This window comes from Idiotropiscis lumnitzeri, chromosome 6, assembly GCF_059441095.1.
Source record: "Idiotropiscis lumnitzeri isolate Australia: NSW breed Sydney's pygmy pipehorse chromosome 6, RoL_Ilum_1.0, whole genome shotgun sequence".
NCBI lineage: Eukaryota > Metazoa > Chordata > Actinopteri > Syngnathiformes > Syngnathidae > Idiotropiscis > Idiotropiscis lumnitzeri.
The window spans coordinates 206548-223929 of NC_142396.1; the positions used below are offsets into that span (position 1 = coordinate 206548).

A 17382-nucleotide genomic window follows, 5' to 3' on the forward strand; every position below is an offset into this window, starting at 1 on the left:
CGTCCACAGAGGGGAACGTCTTTGAGGCACTTTTGAAAGTGAGGAAACTCTTGGATGCAACTTCTTTAAGAACCTCTTGGAAGGATAATCCTTGAGGAGCCTCTAAGAAGTAATGTCTCAGAAGGAACCTTTTGGCAGAAACTTTGTGCGGCAGCCGGTCACGACATCGGCGGGAGTCTTCTGATGTCGCGGCAAGCTTCCTGTCAGGTTTCCATCATGACGAGCACAGCCTTCGTCCTGGCTCGCTCTCCTTACACTGCGGACGGCTTTGGCCTTCCACGTTCCCAACTTGACGTCCATCTTCATGTCGGCCATCTTCTACAACCCAAGTTGTTTATGGCCTGCTGCGCCGCGCCGTGTGGCCGCGAAGCCAAAGATGGACGGCGTCAAATATAACAGGATGCATTTCACATGGCACATACTCTATGTCGTAGGTCACGTGACAACACCTGAAAGACGCCAGGCCACACATTACACAACACGTAAGCTGACAAATGGACACATGACGGCCAGTCGACTACAAACACGTACATGGCGCAGTAAAGCAGACCGCTCTGGGAATTTCCACGGCAACGAATGACGTAAACTTTTATTTTATTTTTTCATAGCAGTGACTAAAGTCTCTGAAAGCAAATGTTTGAAAGATCAGTCTTTAAACATTCAGAGCATTTGTGGGGGCGACCTTGGCTTCAACTGTGACACTTCCTGTGATATGAGGTGGGACAGAAATGTCACAGCACCCTCTGCAGTTTGGGAGGGCAAGTCTTTCCGACGCCAACACTTTTGCCGCGCGCTCCCACGACTCAAATGAGAGCTCGGAAGACGAAGGAGAGCGCCGCGCCCGAAGCCAGACCCAGAGACAGGAAGAACGCCATGATGGAGCCCGCACGCTCCGCCTCATGAGGGAGAACCTTCCTGGACCACAAAAATCAGAAACCATGAAACGTGAAGGAGAAGAAGAAGAAAAAGGAAAAAGTCCATAAAGAAGAAGAGGAAGCAAAAACATCAAAAGAAGAAATGAAGAGGGCTTTGGAAGAAGAAGGAAAATGAAAAGGAAAGCGCGGAAGACGAGAGAGCAGAGCTCCGCCGTGCATGTCTGACTTGGGTCCGAAGCACATGGCGAGGCTGGCCAGGTAGCCGTTGGTGAAGGCAAAGACGAGCATGAAGGCGGCGAAGGCGCCGTCGTGCCGGAAGACAACGGGCAGGTGGCGCCGCGGCTGCACGTTGCACAACATCAAGGCGGGAATCAGCGCCGCTCGACACGCCACCAACACGGGAAACAGGCGGCTGTCCTTTCCTGGCTGCTCGCACGCACACACAAAGCAAAGTAGGACGTCCGAGGGCTGGCCCCCTTTCGCAATGGACCAATGCGGAGAACTCACCCAGGTGCAGAAAGCGCTCAGGCTCCGCCCAGCCCAGTCACTCACGTTGAAGAGCAGGAAGCAGGCCACCGGCACAAAGTACATGTCTGACACAACATGATGACATCATCAGTCACACACCCACTTCCTGTCAAGTGGCGAGCACGCTAGCGGGACGGAATGAAGGAAAGGAGGCCAGAGAGAAAGAAGGACGGCAAGAGCAAGACAAAGATGAATGAAAGCAGAGAAGGAAGTGAGAGGAAAGGAAGGAGGCGACAAGTGAGGAAGCAAGAAAGGAACTTGAGAATGAAGGATGCGTAAGAATAGAGGAGAGAAAGAAGTACAGAGGAAGGAAGGAAGGATGTGAGCAAGGATGGAGAGAAGGAGAGGAAAAAGGAGACAAGCAAGGAAGGAAGTGAGAAAAGAAGCAAGTCAAACGGTGCCCACTCGCCCCAGGCGCCGCCCCCTTGCGTCAAGGTGGACTTGGTGTCGGCCGTGACGGCGGGGAAGGTTCCGATGGTGATGGTGAAGGTCGCCCACACGCATGCCGCCAAGGCCCAAATCTCCACGGTGACGACAACGACAACAAAGGTCAGAAGGTCAGCGGCGCAGTGCGTGCCGCGCGTCACCCACCCACCTTTTTGAAGACGGTCACCATGGAGACGCTCGCAGGTCCGAACGGGCCTCCTTCTTCTTCGACGCCCGCTGCGACGAAAGACCAGGAAGACCACCGGGAAGAGGACATGGAAGACGATGAAGAAAATAAGCAAAAAGTGCGAGCGGGATGAGGCAGGACGACGAGGAGGATAAAAAGGAAGGCCACCGAGCAAAAATGAAGATGATTTAGAGGAGGAAGACCGCCAAGCCGGACCCGAATTAAGACCACGAGGAGGAGGAAGACAACGAAGGCGGCCGCAAAGCTTTCCACAAAAACTTAAGACGAGGAGGAGAAGGCCAAACAGAAGACGAGGACGAAGCCATCAGGGCTGCGAGGAAGACAAAAGGGAATTTGACTTTCTCTCTTCTTCCTCTCCAACTCGACATCCCTCCTCGGTTCCTTCTTCGGCCTCTTAGCCCCCAACCAAGCCCCCTTTTTGTCCTTTTTTCCTTCTTCACCTCTTTACTTACTTGCGGTCCTTCCATCGTTTTTTCTTTCCTCCTCCTCCTCCTCTCCGCTCACTCCTTAATTCCCGCCTTCCTTAAAGTCCTCCTTTCTGCTTGCTTGCTTGATTCCTACCTCGCTCCCTTTCTTACTAAGTCCTCCATTATTTCCTTCTCTGCCTCCTTTCGGAAACACTTTTCTACCTCTTGACTTCCTTTCCAGAAGAGCGAGGCAACGGAAAGGGGCAGGCCGCAAGGAGGATAACGAAGGCGTTGATGAAGAAGGCGGCGAGCGAGGCAACGAGAAGGATGAAGACGTAGCTTACCGGATTGGGTGAGGTTGACGTTGACGTCATTGTTGGGCCCGCCTTTCCTCCGATGATAAAACTGAAAAAACTCCTACACGCACACGCGTCACGTCACGTCGCAAACAGGCGCGTGCACGTGCGCGTGCCCGTGCGCATGCGCACGCACCTACCAGTTTTGGCAGCATTGCATACGCCAAGATGGAGAAAAGAATGACAAAGCAAGCGCTGATGAAATAACCAAACGACGATTCTTCCACACCGGAACCACCTGCAAGCAAGGCAAACAAGGAAGGAAAATGAGGAATGGACATTAAGAAGGTAGCGAAGGAAATAAGGAAAGGAGGGCAAGCGAGAAGATGCAGATGAGGGAAAAACAAGTACGCAATGAAGAATGCAGCAATCGACGGGAAAAAAAGATGGCTAGCGGAATAAAGAAGAAAAATGACGGAAGGACATTAGGGTCGTAGAGAAGGAAAGAAGTGAAGGTCGGATGGAAGCAAGCAGGTAGAGAAGGGAAAATGAAGGCGTGAGGGAAGAATGCCAAGGAGCAAAGAGAAGGCACGAAGAAAGGCCAGAGAGAAGGGAAAGGCGAAGAGTCGAGGCGACTGATTGTCATCGCGGTCGCACTGGCGATGGCGCAGATCATGGCGAAGGCGGCAAAGGTCCCGGCGAGTCCTTGGCCGCTCATGATGGGCGCCGTGTAGGCGGCGGGCAGGGTGCCCGCCATGCCAAAGAGACTTCCCTGCAGCACGGCGCCGAAAGCTGGTGACAGACCGGGGGGGTGGGCGTCAGTCTACTTGCTGGCGGGGCGGGCGCCCAAGACGCCGCCACTCACAGTTGATGGCGATGACGCTGAGCGCGGTGACGGCGAAGAAGGCGGCCGGTTCCAGCCGAACTTTGACCAGGACGGCCGTCAGCAGGAAGACGGCCAGGATCAGCGCCAGGCTGCCCGCCACACGGGCGCCTTCGGGAACCCTGCCGGCCCCGCAAGAGTCATGTGACGGCAAAACAGGAAGCCGAAAGGACGCCATCACCGTTGGAGGGCCTTACCGAGCGTAGAGGAACGAGTTGAGGCAGGTGAAGACGAGGAGCGGCAACATAGCGCACAAGGTCATCACGTTGTTGAATTTGGCCTCCAGGGCGCTCCGCTCGGGCTCCTCCCCCTCCGCCAGCGCCGCCGCCGTCCCATTGGATGACTCCTTCAAGCGGCCGGTGAAGTACTGAGTGCAAATGAGCTTTTTTTTTTTAGACTCCTGCCAACTTGTGGAGAGAGGAAGAAGTGATGTCGTACCACGGTGGCCGTCATGAAGAAGTTCCAAGGCAGCAGCGTTCCTAAGCCGAGAATGAAGAACACCAACCACACCGCGTGGAACCTGCCGGAGGCAGACGGACGCGCGTCAAGATGTCCATTCGTCCGTCCGGTCTGTCAATCAATCAGCGAACGCACTCACTTGTCTCTCGGGGCGTCGGCAGCCATTTTGAACAAAGATCAGATCGACACAAAAACGCGTTGTGTTCCGAGTGCCTCGTTATTCGTCTGGCAAAAGGCGAGTGCGATTCAGGTACACAACAAATAATCACGTGATGGCGAGACACAAAAGATGAATGGAGTCAAATGAACTTTTGTCAGTCAAGTGACGGAGGAATTAAATCAGGCTAAAGCAAAACCGAAAGGAAACCAACACAGGCTAAATGATTGTCAATGTAAGTTGTGTGATGGCAAAACAGGAAGTCACGTGACGGCGGTGAGGCGTTCAAGCTAGGGCTGGGCGATATGACCTCAAATCAATATCGCGAGAAATTGAGCAATTTTACCTCGATAACGATAAATGAAGCGTTTAAATCCTGTGCACGTCACTAACTAGAGGAGCTTTATCTTTAGCTTTGTGCTAGGCTATCGCGTCCACCTCTGAGATGTTCTCTCGTTTGGTGTCGCCTCCTAATGGGCTGTTGTCACTTGTCCAACCTTGCTTCTCACTTTGAACTTTCAGCACAGCATGGTTGTGTTGTGGGTGGTGAAAAAGCTTCTGGGTTTGAATCGCCAGTTACTACAGCGACGTCTGTTTTCTTTCTCGATCAGACGGGTGGAGTCACGTGACTAGAGGCGCTGTAGCGGTCTTAAAGGGGCATGAACATTGCCGCCTGTTGCGGTCTTAAAGGGGCATGAACATTGCCGCAGACAGAAAAGGCTTTTCTTTTTTTTTTAAACACCGAATTTACCGACATGGGCAAAATGATTTCGGTCATTGTAATGAATTTCGGTAACGGTAAATTTTCGGTTTATCGCCCAGCCCTAGTTCAAGCAGCATTTGAACATTAAACATCATCCAAATGAAACGTTGCTTACCCGCGGCGTCCTCCTTCCTTGTCAGCCCGAGCACATGTGACCTCTGACCTTGTCCTGCCGATTGCACAAGAATTCAGACTTTGATCACTTCATGATAAGACCACCTACACACACACACACACACACACACGCATTTATGACAGCACCTTTCCATGAAACTCAATCAAGCCGTCTGTTCGCTGACGAGTCCATTCCACAACTCCAATGTTTTGTTTGGGGCCGTGTTCCCTTGCACGCGGATGAGCATCGCACGTTCGTGTGCGAGGGAACGCGCAAGGACAAGTTGAGAGACAAGGAGGGATGTGGAAAAGCAAAGAAGGAGGCGGAACGAAATGAGGAAGGAAAGATGCAAAGAGGGGAGGAAGGAAGGAAAGGACAAAGAAACAAAGGAAACAAGGAAGGAAGTCAAAAAGGAAAGGAGACATTTGTACGAAATTGATTTGGTCTTCTTCTTCTTATTTATATTTGGACTGGTTGGGCTGATAAAGACGAGTCACAAGACACCATCATGTGACACGCACACAAAAAGGCATGTCAGGTCATAAAACAACCTAAAACGATATTGTCAGTCAAAATAGAAAGAAAAGGAAGATGGGAAGGAGGTGGACAAGGAAAGAAGGAGCGAAGGAAGGGAGCAAGGGAAGGAAGGTTGTGCACATAAACGGTCACAGTTTCGACAGTCGGGTCAGCCCGTTGCCATGGCGACGGGCGACCGAGCGATTGGCCGAGCATTCGCTGTTTGCAGCGAGAAGTGCTGAGTGGGCCGGGCCAGGCCGACTACCCCTCCCCGCCCCCACCCCTCCCCCTCCTATTATGATTGGCAGCTGGTGATTGTGCGCAGAAGCTTCTAGCGTCCAGCTCGCCGCCTCACCATTCCAGTGCAGCGCAGCGCCGCGCCGGTCCACCACCTAACCCATGTGCGGGATCAACTGGTAAGAAGCTAACCAACAACGATCCGCGTTTGCTTTCAAAAAGAAATCCCCCCCCCCCCCCCAAAAAGAGTCCCAATCCGCCCCGCGCGGGCCTCCGCGACCACGCAAGTCCAATCGCCATTGGACCGCGTTTCAAATTTGCGGACGTCTCATCCATTTTGCCGCGCGCACTTGAACTCACCTTTGCCGAGTCAGATCTTGTTTGTTTGTTTTTGCCCTCGTCATTCGCTAAATGGCGGCGAGTCGCGACCTCTGCGAGCATGGCTTGCAGAATTCAAGTTACAGCCTCCTAACTCCATTTTTTGTTCTGGTCGCAGGCGCATTTAAAATTGCTGCAAAATGAGCACGAAATCACCATTTTGGAACGACAAGAACAATAACCGGAAAAATGGGGGGGGGGGGGAAATGTCGGCATAAGCAATTTTTGTTCCAAAGGTGACGTGTCGGCGCTTTGCGTGTGTGTTGCGTTTGCGCAGGTTTCCAAAAGGAACGCTGCTGAGGAGCTGGCTGACCAAGTCGAGGCCTCGCCTCCTGCTGCTGATCGCCGGGCTCAAGCGACCTCAGGTCACCCTGATGAGGAGGAAGAGGATGAAGAGAACCAAAGTAGCCAAGGCCACGTAAGCGGTAAATATGGCGGTTGGCGGGAAAGAAGCCCGGGAAACGCGACTGAGGCGGACGGCGAGCGCCCAGAGATGCGAGCGAGTGACACTTGCCACTTTTGCCAGATAGGAGCCGTCGCTAACGCTTCCTTTCAATGTTCACAGTGTCCTAACCTTTTTTCTTTTTTGAAAGATAGACTCTGTGCTGGGCTTCGCTTTTAAATGTGGACAAAATAGTGATTCGTCCACCTCCCCTCAGTCGCGGCACTGTCAACAAAAAGAAACCCCCAAAGTTTCAAGCAAGTTGGAACTAGCGACTTTTCCGCGTTCTTCTCGCCATCTTGAAATGTTTTTGTCGGGCTTGCCGTTTGGACTTTGTGGCCATGCAAATGTTGTGTTTTGTTGTAGAACGTGTAGCAGAATGCCGCACTTCACCTGACGCCGGCCGCACTTGGCACCACATCGACGTGTCGGACCTCGCTGACGATGTACAAGATCTTAACGACGCTCCCCCGAGTTCTTCCGTGTCCTCCTCCTGCACACGTTCACGCGTGTTGTTTTTGTCGTCCAAATGTTGACGTCAAATGGGACAATTTAGCGAGCCAATTAGCCTGCTAGCGTCTAGTCGCCGATTCGCAATTCACGATTTAGTTGATTGTGGGGCCGAAGCCATTCGCCGACCGGTCCGGAATAGAAAATGATTACTCCAACAATCACCACAGAACAATTTGTTCGCAGTTAAATCTAGGACTGAAACTATTAATAGGAAAACACCCAAATTGCGAAAATGGCCGACTCATTATGCGGGTAACGGAGTCAATTCAAATACAGCCTCCGTTGGCACAAGCAAGTTTGATGATCGCATGATCGTAACGTGCCAACATGCTCGTGGACGCTAAGGGAAATTAGCCCCCCGCCCCCAGCTGGCTAGGAGTGTTGTGTGAAAATCCAAACATTTATGGTGTTGCCATGGCAACGACCACCTGCTGTTTGCTTGAACAGGTCACGTGACACATTTGAGGCATCAAATCAATAAAATCCTCCTAAATGTCAAAAAAGGCCCTTTTTGTTGATTATTTATGCATTTATTTTTTTTAAACCGATCACACGAATTTTAATTCAAGTGAAACAGGATCAATGAACGCTGTCGCTCTTCGCCGGCGTTTGAAATCTGAACGTAGAAATTTCAATTCAAAATCAACGCGTTTGTCGTCTTCACTGTGAAGAACAACACGCAGCTTGAGGACGCAAATGTCGTTTGCAAACCTACGGGAAGCCTTCAAAAACAAATCAAACAAACGGCGCGGTCTGATCAAATTCCAGAAATTTTGGGACCATTTTGCTCAAAAATACATACCAAAAAATTCGCGCTAAAACAAAAAATGTGTTCTACCTTGCACCATAACTTTTTGTCAGAGACTGACAAAAAAAAAAAAAAAAGGTTTTAGTTTTAGCCAACACGCTAGCCAGCTCGCTTCTCATAAACGGACTTTGTTGGCACCAGGAAGTCCTCTTTTTTTTGCTCTGACGTCAACCTTCTTTAGCATCCATCCAGCTAACAATACACTGTGGATGCTAAGCTAACTAGCGTCACACAGCCCCGCCCCCCCCGTCAAGATTGACATCCCTCAACAAAACAAAATAGCAACATGAAAGAAAGTCAACTTTTTATTCGTCACGTGAGGTTGGCCTTACAGTGGCCGACGTTGAAGGCGTTGGTATTGCGTCACTTCCTCTGGCGACAGCGATGGCAGGAAGTCACGCAGCGCCACGCCAAAGTCCTCCATGGTGATGCGCAGCGGCGAGTCCTCAGAATCCAAACCTAGAAAGAAAGAAAAACGGAAGGTGGGCTAGTCTCGGGTAAACCTAAACCCGCCGGGCCGGTTCGTCGGCTGACAGCGACACCCTCGCCCACCTACCGCGTTGGATGGCGGCGATCTTCCTCTTGATGGCGGCCGTCATGGCGTCCGAGCACAGCGCATACAGGTCGGCGCCGCTCATGTGGGCGGGGCAAGCGTCCAACACCTGCAGCAGGTCCACCGAGGCGTCCAGGTGGAACCTGCGGGTGAGCAACGGCAAGCCCGTCAAACCGTGAGACGGCGTCGGCACGTTTCGCGTGGCGCTCCTACTTTCGGAGGACGGCCCGGAGGACTTGCAGCCGGGAGCTCGAGTCCGTGTCGATCCCGACGAAGACCAGCTTGTCAAACCTGCTCAGGGCGCACGCACGACACACCGAGACGATCTCAGCTCATCGTTAGCAAGTCAATATTGTTTCCCGTGATGTTATTTTGGTGTCACGAAGATGCGCGCGTGACTTTGACCTTCCGGGCCTGAGCAGGGATCGGTCGAGCAGGTCGGGCCGGTTGGTGGCGCCGATGACAAAAACTCTGGCCGAGGCGTCCAGAGCGTCCAGCTCGGCGAGCAACTGAGACACCACCCTGACGGCATCCGAGGTCACGTTAGAATGGGCGTTAGCATTAGCGTTAGCCTTAGCATGCGCTCACCTGTCCATCACCCCGCCAGAGTCTCCGCTGCGCCCCCTGCTGGGCGCCAGAGAGTCCAGCTCATCAAAGAAGACCACGCATGGCGCCGCCGAGCGCGCTCTCTGAAAGACTGAACGCAAACACGCGTGACATGTCATCGTCGACGGGTTGCTAGCAGCTAGCCCGTTAGCGTGCCGAGCTGCTGCGTCATCGCAACGAGGCCGATGCGATTTTACCGTCCAGGTACTCGTATGCTTTTCGTCCTCGCTACAAAGACATTTCAACACGGGTAAAACAAGCGACATTCGCACTCAAAAGGGCGCTCAGCGGACGCAAGCGCCGACCGGCTTTGCGGCTCAGTTTGGCGCATCCAAAATTGGAGCCAACGCCGCCGTCTACTTTTGTTATTATTCTCAAGCTTCTCATCGATCGGACGCCTCCGTTATTTTTGTGCTCCGTCATCAAGTCTTGTATGTCTCATAAATTGCGTGCGCGTGCGCGTTTTGGTCAGAGTCAGAACTTTGATTGCCCAACCTATTTGATTTGGAGTTATTTGGTGCGGTGCCCCCTCGAGGCGAGCGCGAGTAATGCAGGCATTTCTCCCGCCAGGGAGCCCAGTTGGCGCTTTTCCATTTTCAAAATGGCTGCCAGAATGGCCGAGTGGTCTAAGGCGCCGCGTTCAGGACCCAGTCTCCCCAGGAGGCCTGGGGTTCGAATCTCGAATTTCCCCATTGTGGGACTAATAAAGGGAATATTATTATTATCCTCTAATCTCGTTGCACACTTGTGTACAATGACAATAAAGGGATTTCTATTCTATTCTAAAACATATGAGAGGCATTCCATTTGCATCGACTTCAAAGGACACAAGACGTGTGCGAGGATCTGAAAGTGGGTGTCGCTGATGCGCAAAACGACAAACTGACCTTGGCGGATGTTCTCCTCGCTCTGACCCACGTACATGTTGAGCAGCTCCGGACCTTTCACGCTGAAAGCACACATTGCTTATTTGTTTGGCCAAGCCGCACGTCAGCATTTAGCCAGCATGATGCAGTCGTGTAATATGGGGACAAAGCTGCGTACTTTCAGATCGCCTGCCGACAAAAGGTGAGCGCGGCGCCACGTGGATGCGAACGAACGCGAGCTCGGAGCCGGCGGACTGAAAAGGCCACCGCGGATTCTCTTTGGTTTTGTTTTGTTTTTTTTTGCCTCTGTGACGTAACGCAAAGTCCCAACTTCTGATTGAAGGCAAAACAATCAAAGTTCTTGACGTTTTTCTCACCTGAGGAAGGTCATGCAACATTCGGTGGCCACGGCCTTGGCCAGCAGAGTCTTGCCCGTGCCCGGAGGCCCGTAGAGCAGAATCCCGGTGCGGTTCAGCTTGAGCGCCAAGAGCTGCGGACGCTGAAGAGGAAGCTGGACCGTGTCCAGGATGTCCTTCTTCACCTGCTCCAGGCCGCCCACGTCTTCCCAGCGCACGGCCGGAATCTGAGCAGGCCCGCGTCGCACAATTTCATCCACGCGCGGCCGGCCGGCACGGGGCGAGGCGGGGCGAGCGTCCTCGTTTGGCATTTCGCGCCAACAACTTTTTTTCTCGAGCCGCGAGACGACTTTCGCTCACCTCCGAGAACAGAGCGTTGGAAGCGTGCGCTCAAGGCGTCGGGGCGGAACGGGCCGAGCCGACGGCCAAACCTACGAGACGGGTTCTCTCGCCGCAAGCAAAGAGAAACCATCACATACGGTCGCGTGTTCAAATCATTTTGGTGTTCCGCCCCTCGTGCATTTCGATTTTTGGAATTCAAGACTTTTGCCAATTCCAAATGAAACTCTCAATTCTGTTTCCGTAATTCACGCGGCAAAGATCCGCAAATGAAAAACAACAAAGGGCAAAATCAAATTCAATCTAGGCGACCGTTTTCCGCTTCTTATCGACGATGCAAAGCGAGAAGCAGCTGCGATAGGAGATGCAAGAAGGCTCGCCACGCAGTCGCGCTCCGCACCGGACGGACGGACGGACGGACGGACGGACGGGCCTCACCTTGGGGGCGCCGGCCGCCTCCGATTGGATGTCCCGTAAGGTCTGCAAAGCCGACAGGAAGTCTCGCTGGCGGACGGTCACGCCGCTGGAGCTGACGTGTTCCTGGCGCCGACCTGGACTGAAACACACGCACGCACACATTCCAACGGCCGCTGGGGGGCGCTGCAGACGCGTTCAAGCCTCACCAAGCCAGGACCAGCCGTCTGCACGCCGCGCGGCTCGCCTCCACCAGAAGGACGCGCAAGTCGCCCAACGCCAAACCCTTGCCACACACACACAAAGACGAGCAGGAAAGTGCAAAGTGAAAAAAGGAGGAGGCATGCTCAACTTTTGTCCAAAACGAATCGGATGACTTGACGCGGACCAATCACGTCTCAGCTTGCCGTCGCGTCAGCCCTCGACACGTGCGACGCGTCATTTCGCAGCACGCCAATGTGAATCGTTCGGACATGAAAGATCACATTCGTTCCGGACAAAATGTTCACTTTGGGCGGCTGAAAACGGTTCAGCGCGCCGCAAAGTGAAGACGGCGAAACACTTGCTGATTATTCTTTTCCAATGGAGCACGCTCTCAATTAGTCCATCGATGGTTCGAAAACCGGATAGAACGCGAGGTGCTGCCATTTTGGTTTTTTTGTCCACGCGGCGTCGCCATCGTCTCGTTCTCGCGCCGATCGAGGGCCCGCCCGGGTTCGTGTTCACGCGTTCGTGTCGAGAAGATCGGGAAGACGCATTGCGGTTCACGTGAACACGTACGGCCGTGATTCTGGCGAGTCTCTCCAAGTCGACGTCGCGTCCGAGGCGAGCGTCCCGACTCAGCTGCGTCAGAACGGCGCGACGCACATCCTCGATAGGATTCTCTAACGCCACCCGGTGGACAAACGCCGCCGCGACACCGGCGGGCAGCCGGCGAGGATCGCGAACGGTCGCCACCACCGCCACCCTGGACACATCACACAAAGTCGATCGACGACACGGCTCGCCGGCTAATGTGGCTTCCGAGTGGCGCGCACGCGTCACCTGCCGGGGGCGCCGCGGAGCAGGTGGCAGAGCGCCGCTTGGACGCGGGCGTCGTCGTTGTCGGCACCCCCGCGAGGCCGCAGAAGGAGCTGCAGGTTCCTGAGCAGAAGGACGCAGGGCTGCAGGGCGTCGGCTCGTTCCAAAATGGAAGTCAGGCGCGCCTCGGTGGCGGCGGGCGTGTCGCCGCACACGCCCACGCAGTCCACCTACGTGTGGCAAAACAAGGCGCGGCGGCATCAGTGCGCCGACGGCGGCGGTCCGGCTCAGCTTGGCGAGCGGTCGCACCTTGATCAGCTGGAGGTGCAGCCCGGCGCCGGAGGCGGCCACCGCTGTCACTTTGCCACTTCCTGCCGGCCCGTGAACCAGCAGCCGGCACGGCGGGAGCGAGCTGCGCAAAATGCACACGTCACATGACGCGCGTTGCAAGGTTCTGCCCATCACGCGGGGGCCTTACCCGTGACGGTGCGGCCCAAGGATGCGTCCGATGGCGTCCACCGCGTGCTCGAGACCCGGAGGGGACGGGCCGCTCCACAGCGCCGCCGCGCCGCGGGGCACCGAGCTGCTGACGGGCGGCCCCTGGAAACATCCCAGAGGTCAGAGGTCACAGACGACAGGCCGGCGGCTTGACGAGGAGGGTTAAAGGTCACCATGAAGAGTGACGTGTGCGTTCTGTCCGCCAAATAAACTCCGCCCCCTTCTTCTTCTGTCGTCTGGTCAGAGGGACACGCCCTCTGCACCAAAAACGACAGCGCCCGGCACCTAAGTGGGGTCAAAAGTCAAAGAGTTGAGGGTCCACTCGGTCGACTGACAAGTCAACCGGGCGGCGTGCGTCACGTCACCTCCAGGCCGAGCCGTCCTCCATCAGGTCCGGGTGATTGCGGGCGGGAATCAGCAGGATGTCTCCCGGCGCCACCAGCCTGCCACATCGCAAGAGTCAACGCGCAATTTTCCACGGATGACGTCACGCAAACCCACCTGGGGACGGAGAAGTGCGTGGCCAGCAGGTCGTCATAGCGACTTGGCAGCCCGTCGGCCGGCGCCGCCACCGGCTGCAGGTGAAGCTCGCCGGCCATCGGCGGCGAGTCCGAGCCGGCGGCGCCATCTTCGGGCCGCCGCTGCCGTCGCCGCCTCTGAAGCCCAACGAGCACACTTTTGTACTTGACGCGACGTGAGCTTTTGGATATTGACAACGTGCGCGCTTTCCGTCGCTTTCACTTTCGGATCGAGCCGAGAGAGCTTCCGCGTAAATTAAATTGACGTCCAACGAGCAAAAACATTTCACTCGGGCCGCTATAAGTCGTGTTTCCCTGCCAAACGCGTCCCTTGGCGACAGAGCTCTTGAACTCATTCATTACCAGCCGAGATAAAAAAAATATTTATCCGTCAATGGCAGCCTATGAGTTGGAATTTGTGTCGGCATGTTACACGCACTCGCACACTTGTTTTTTGTGTGCCGATCAATTGTGCGTTTATCTGCAAACGTGTTTGTTTTCATCCATTTGGGAGTTAGTGTGCATGCGGTCGCTTGTGTGCACTCGTGGAATTGTTTGTGAGCATCGTGAATTTCGGAGTTTGTGTTTATGTGTGTGCAGGCCCGGGCTCGTTTGCACGTGGGAGAATTGGTGTTTATTTGCGTGTGCGTTCATGTCGGCTTGCGTGTTTCTGTATTTGTTGCCGCGAGCGCACGTGAACACGTTGATGTGCTTGTGCGTGTACCTTGAGCTTGAGGCGGCCGGCGGCACCGGCGGTCCGCCGCCCTCCCGTCAGGTTGAACCACAACGTCTCCGACACAACGCCGACGTCGTCCGCCCGGTCCGAGCGGACGGCGGCCAGGGCGGCCGCTCGCCATCCGTCCGCTCGGCCCGTCAACCGCAGCTCGACCCAGTCGCCGTCGAACAGGCCCAGCCTGAGCAGCGTGCGGCCGCCGACATACAGACGAGCGTCCGCATCGTCATCGCCACGGCAACCGTCCCGCTCCAGCCACTGCCGTACGTCCGTCGCGCGCACGTCCAGCCACCGCTCCGGCTCGTCGAGGACGCCGCGGGTCCCCCGACGCCGGTCCAGGAGCGAGCGCCCCCCTCCCAGGCGGGCGGCGTGGTGCGCAAAGTCCGAGGCGCACAGCCACAGCTCCCTCGGGGGCGGGGCCGGTCCGGGTGCGTCCGGCCAGTCGCCGCAGTCGGCCACAACCACGGCGGTGTCAACCGTGATGCGACCCTGCGTGACCGGAGAGCACGACAGCACCAGCACGTCGGGGATCTGTGCGACGTCCGCCAGCAAAAAAAAAAAAAAAAAAAGAAGATGCCACGTGAGCTGCGAAAACGTTCAAATGGGTCATCAGAACACAATTGAGGAGAACATTTTTGGGGGTTTTTGCGGGCATGATTCTTTCTGGAACGATGACACGGACGCTGGCCGCGTTCCCGAGCAACGCTAACCACGCCTAGCATCCGTGAAATGGAGTCCAAATGGCGCGCTGCGCGACCCCTGGATGTCATCTTCAAGCAAAAGGGGACAAAAGAAAGGCAGGGAAGAAAAGGGACAAAAGCAAGCGGTGGGAGGATGCGCTTGAGAGAGCCGCCGTCCGTCCACTCGTCATTTGAACCCAGACGCATTTGAGGCCGTCGGCCGCCAGTCTGGCGTGTCGCACGCTCAAAAGCGCACGCGCAGCCTAACGCATTGGGTCACATGGAGCCGAAAAGTGAAAAGGACACGGACCTGGACACCATGTCCACGCTTCCTCTTCAGCGGCGATTACGAGACTGCGAATCCGCAACGGAGCAAATGAACGACGCTAAATGCCAGTCAAGCGATCGGCCACCCGCAAGGGGGAAAATGTTTGCCGCTTGCGTCCGAAAACGACCGACTGCAGCTTCCTCACATCCGTCATCTCCATTTTCATCACGGGCTTCTTCCGCACTTTGGATCATATTGAAAATACAAAACAACACTTTATCATAACAGTTGCAGATGTAACAAAGCGCTTTCTGTAGAGTAGAACATAAATTCGCAATAATTGAAAAACAAAGACAGTGAAAGCTGCAAGTTAGAATGCAAATGAATGATACAAACACAAGAGACACAGGAAAACAGCAGAACGGCGCCAGTCTCGTGTTGGGTCGAAAGCTAAAGACTAAAAACAAACCAGTTTTCAAAGAGGACTGAGAGGGGGCGGGGCTTGCCTCACATTCAATTCCATTCGGAAGGAGCCGCGTTTTGTCCTCCAGTGTAGCGTCCAGTCTGCAGACCTGAGGCAGCGGGCGGGTGCGTCGGAGCTCAGAGAGATTCGCCGGGGCGAGGCCACTTAAAGACTTAAAGACCAATCCTAAAGCGAACTCGAAAGTGCACTGGGAGCCAGACAAGAAAGGCCAAGATTGGGGTGATGTGCTCCGTCTTCCGAGCAGCAGCATTTTGAAAATGTTACCACGTCATTATATGAGCAACGCAATTACAGACAGCCCCCCCCCCCCGCCCCCTTCTCGAGTCGTGGACTCGAAGTGCTCCCGTGGGGGCTCACCTGTCCCGGTCGGTCCCCGACCAGCGGCTCTCCTCGGCGGGCCAGCAGACAGCGTCCATCCCGGCAGAGCTCCAGTAGTTTTGCGGCGAGTCTGTCGGCGTCGTCCGGCTCCAGAGCGCCCCTGACACGGGCTCCTAGCACCACCTCCTCCAGGCTCACGGGAAGCAATGGCCGCGTAGTACCGCGGCACCCCGTCGCCGGGAGGCCGCGGAGCCGCAGGAACAAGCCGCTGACGTAGAGCCGCACTGGGCCCGGCGGAGAGGCTTCTAACGCGACGTCGAAGCCGGAGACGGTGCCGGGCGGCCGCGTCGTCGTCGTCGTCGTCGTCGTCGTCGTCACCGCCGCGTCGTCGCTGAGCGAATGAAGACGAAGCAGGACGGCGGGCTCGCGAGGGCGCGGAGGCGGCCGCCTCGGGGTGAACAGGACGGTCGGAGGCTCCGAGTGGTCGTGGAGAAGGCGACGGAGCTGCCATTTGGACACAAGCACGTCCAGCGGACTCGCGTGCGCCGGGAATGGCTCCAGCCGGAACAAGTCCACCTGCACCGCCATCTTGCTCCGACTTCCGCTACGTGACGTCATCGCTGTCCGACCAATTGAAGACGAGCTTTGTAAGAAAGTTCAAACCACCCCAAAACTTCACAAACACGCAAAACGTGATTTAATCAAAGCGAAACAAAACGGGTTTTTTTCACCGGTGGGAATGGGCTTCTTTTCCAAAGTAACAAAAAAATGTTGTTGTTGTTTTGTTTTTTTTCACTGGAGGGAATGGGCTTCCAAACATATCAACCCCAAGCCTCCACTACAAAAAAAAATCAACCGCGACGGTCACGTGGCTTTTCACAAACTGCAATTCACACTCATTAACAGCAGGTGGCGGTGTTGAATCACTTTAAGGTCGCCACGACGTCAATAAATAAATCATCATGTTGGTTCATCATTTAATGGAGAAGTCAATAATGTGATAGATTAGACACCTTGAACACTGTCGTCTCAAAACTTTACAGTTTAAAACAGTGGTCGTGATTTAAGCAGAGACATTTGACGATATTATTAAATGGATTAGATTCAGAATAATTTTCTGGTCGTGAGCGTTTTCGCCATTTTGGATGAGGCATTGCCCCATAAGCTCATTTCTCAGAAAGAGATGTTGGACATCATAATTAAAAAAAAAAAGACCAATCTTTGCAATCTGGCTCCCATCCTCACTTCAGTATTTGCCCGAGTTATATTTAAGTAGTTCCCACTTTGGGACAAATGAATTCTCAATCTTTGCCTTATTAATGAAACCTCAACGTTTTGGTTTAATTCTATAAAGCTGTTAAAATGTAACTGGGGGGAACCGCAAAACTGGATGTGCCTTGAATTTATCCCCACTTCAGGTTCGCTACAAAGGAGCAAGATAACAGAGGCTGATGTAAACCAGAGATTTGTTTTACACAGTTAATACTGTTAGAACAAGAATTGCATGAAAGGGAAGAACGACGGAGGAGCTCAGGAATCCACTAAGACTAGTAGTAGCAAACGGACGCGGTCCACACTAAGTTTCTCGGAGCAGAGGCCAAACGTCTTCGAAGACAACTACAACATCCATTTAACGCCCTGACAAATGCCTTAATCACACAATTCAAAATCTTCGTGGGAGGTAATTTAACGCCGAAACATCACGGGAACATTTCTCC

General features: G+C 54.4%; 2 protein-coding genes and 1 long non-coding RNA gene across 5 annotated transcripts; 1 reads left to right on the plus strand and 2 right to left on the minus strand.

Annotated features, from left to right (window-relative positions):
* Positions 1 to 561: 561 nt before the first annotated feature.
* Positions 562 to 5730, minus strand: LOC148334330 (equilibrative nucleoside transporter 1-like). Of its 3 annotated transcripts, XM_088299110.1 has the most exons (14): positions 5264 to 5730; positions 5118 to 5171; positions 4222 to 4307; positions 4062 to 4143; positions 3821 to 3990; positions 3606 to 3745; positions 3398 to 3532; positions 2941 to 3038; positions 2789 to 2861; positions 1999 to 2066; positions 1813 to 1924; positions 1383 to 1468; positions 1102 to 1301; positions 562 to 915 (listed from the first exon to the last, which is right to left on the minus strand). In XM_088299110.1, exons 3-14 carry the CDS (start codon positions 4245 to 4247, stop codon positions 804 to 806), a joined length of 1302 nt encoding a protein of 433 aa, XP_088155236.1. In that variant the 5' UTR covers positions 4248 to 4307; positions 5118 to 5171; positions 5264 to 5730; the 3' UTR covers positions 562 to 803. The 3 variants fall into 3 exon arrangements, with proteins under 3 accessions (XP_088155236.1, XP_088155235.1, XP_088155234.1); XM_088299109.1 differs by having other exon boundaries at positions 1102 to 1468; XM_088299108.1 differs by lacking the exons at positions 5118 to 5171; positions 5264 to 5730 and having other exon boundaries at positions 776 to 1468; positions 4222 to 4645.
* A 166-nt stretch (positions 5731 to 5896) lies between these two features.
* Positions 5897 to 7687, plus strand: LOC148334331 (uncharacterized). Its single transcript, XR_015844126.1, has 3 exons — positions 5897 to 6049; positions 6526 to 6673; positions 7057 to 7687. It is a non-coding gene; the product is annotated as an uncharacterized LOC148334331 (long non-coding RNA).
* Positions 7688 to 8303: 616 nt separating this feature from the next.
* LOC148334332 (peroxisomal ATPase PEX6-like) lies at positions 8304 to 16299 on the minus strand. Its single transcript, XM_088299107.1, has 18 exons — positions 15704 to 16299; positions 13906 to 14445; positions 13165 to 13319; positions 13029 to 13106; positions 12837 to 12948; positions 12644 to 12765; positions 12475 to 12577; positions 12190 to 12395; positions 11926 to 12112; positions 11355 to 11431; positions 11170 to 11287; positions 10414 to 10619; positions 10058 to 10119; positions 9153 to 9261; positions 8970 to 9086; positions 8778 to 8855; positions 8568 to 8707; positions 8304 to 8470 (listed from the first exon to the last, which is right to left on the minus strand). The coding sequence occupies exons 1-18, from the start codon at positions 16280 to 16282 to the stop codon at positions 8340 to 8342; spliced, it is 3120 nt and encodes a 1039-aa protein (XP_088155233.1). The 5' UTR covers positions 16283 to 16299; the 3' UTR covers positions 8304 to 8339.
* Positions 16300 to 17382: the final 1083 nt, after the last annotated feature.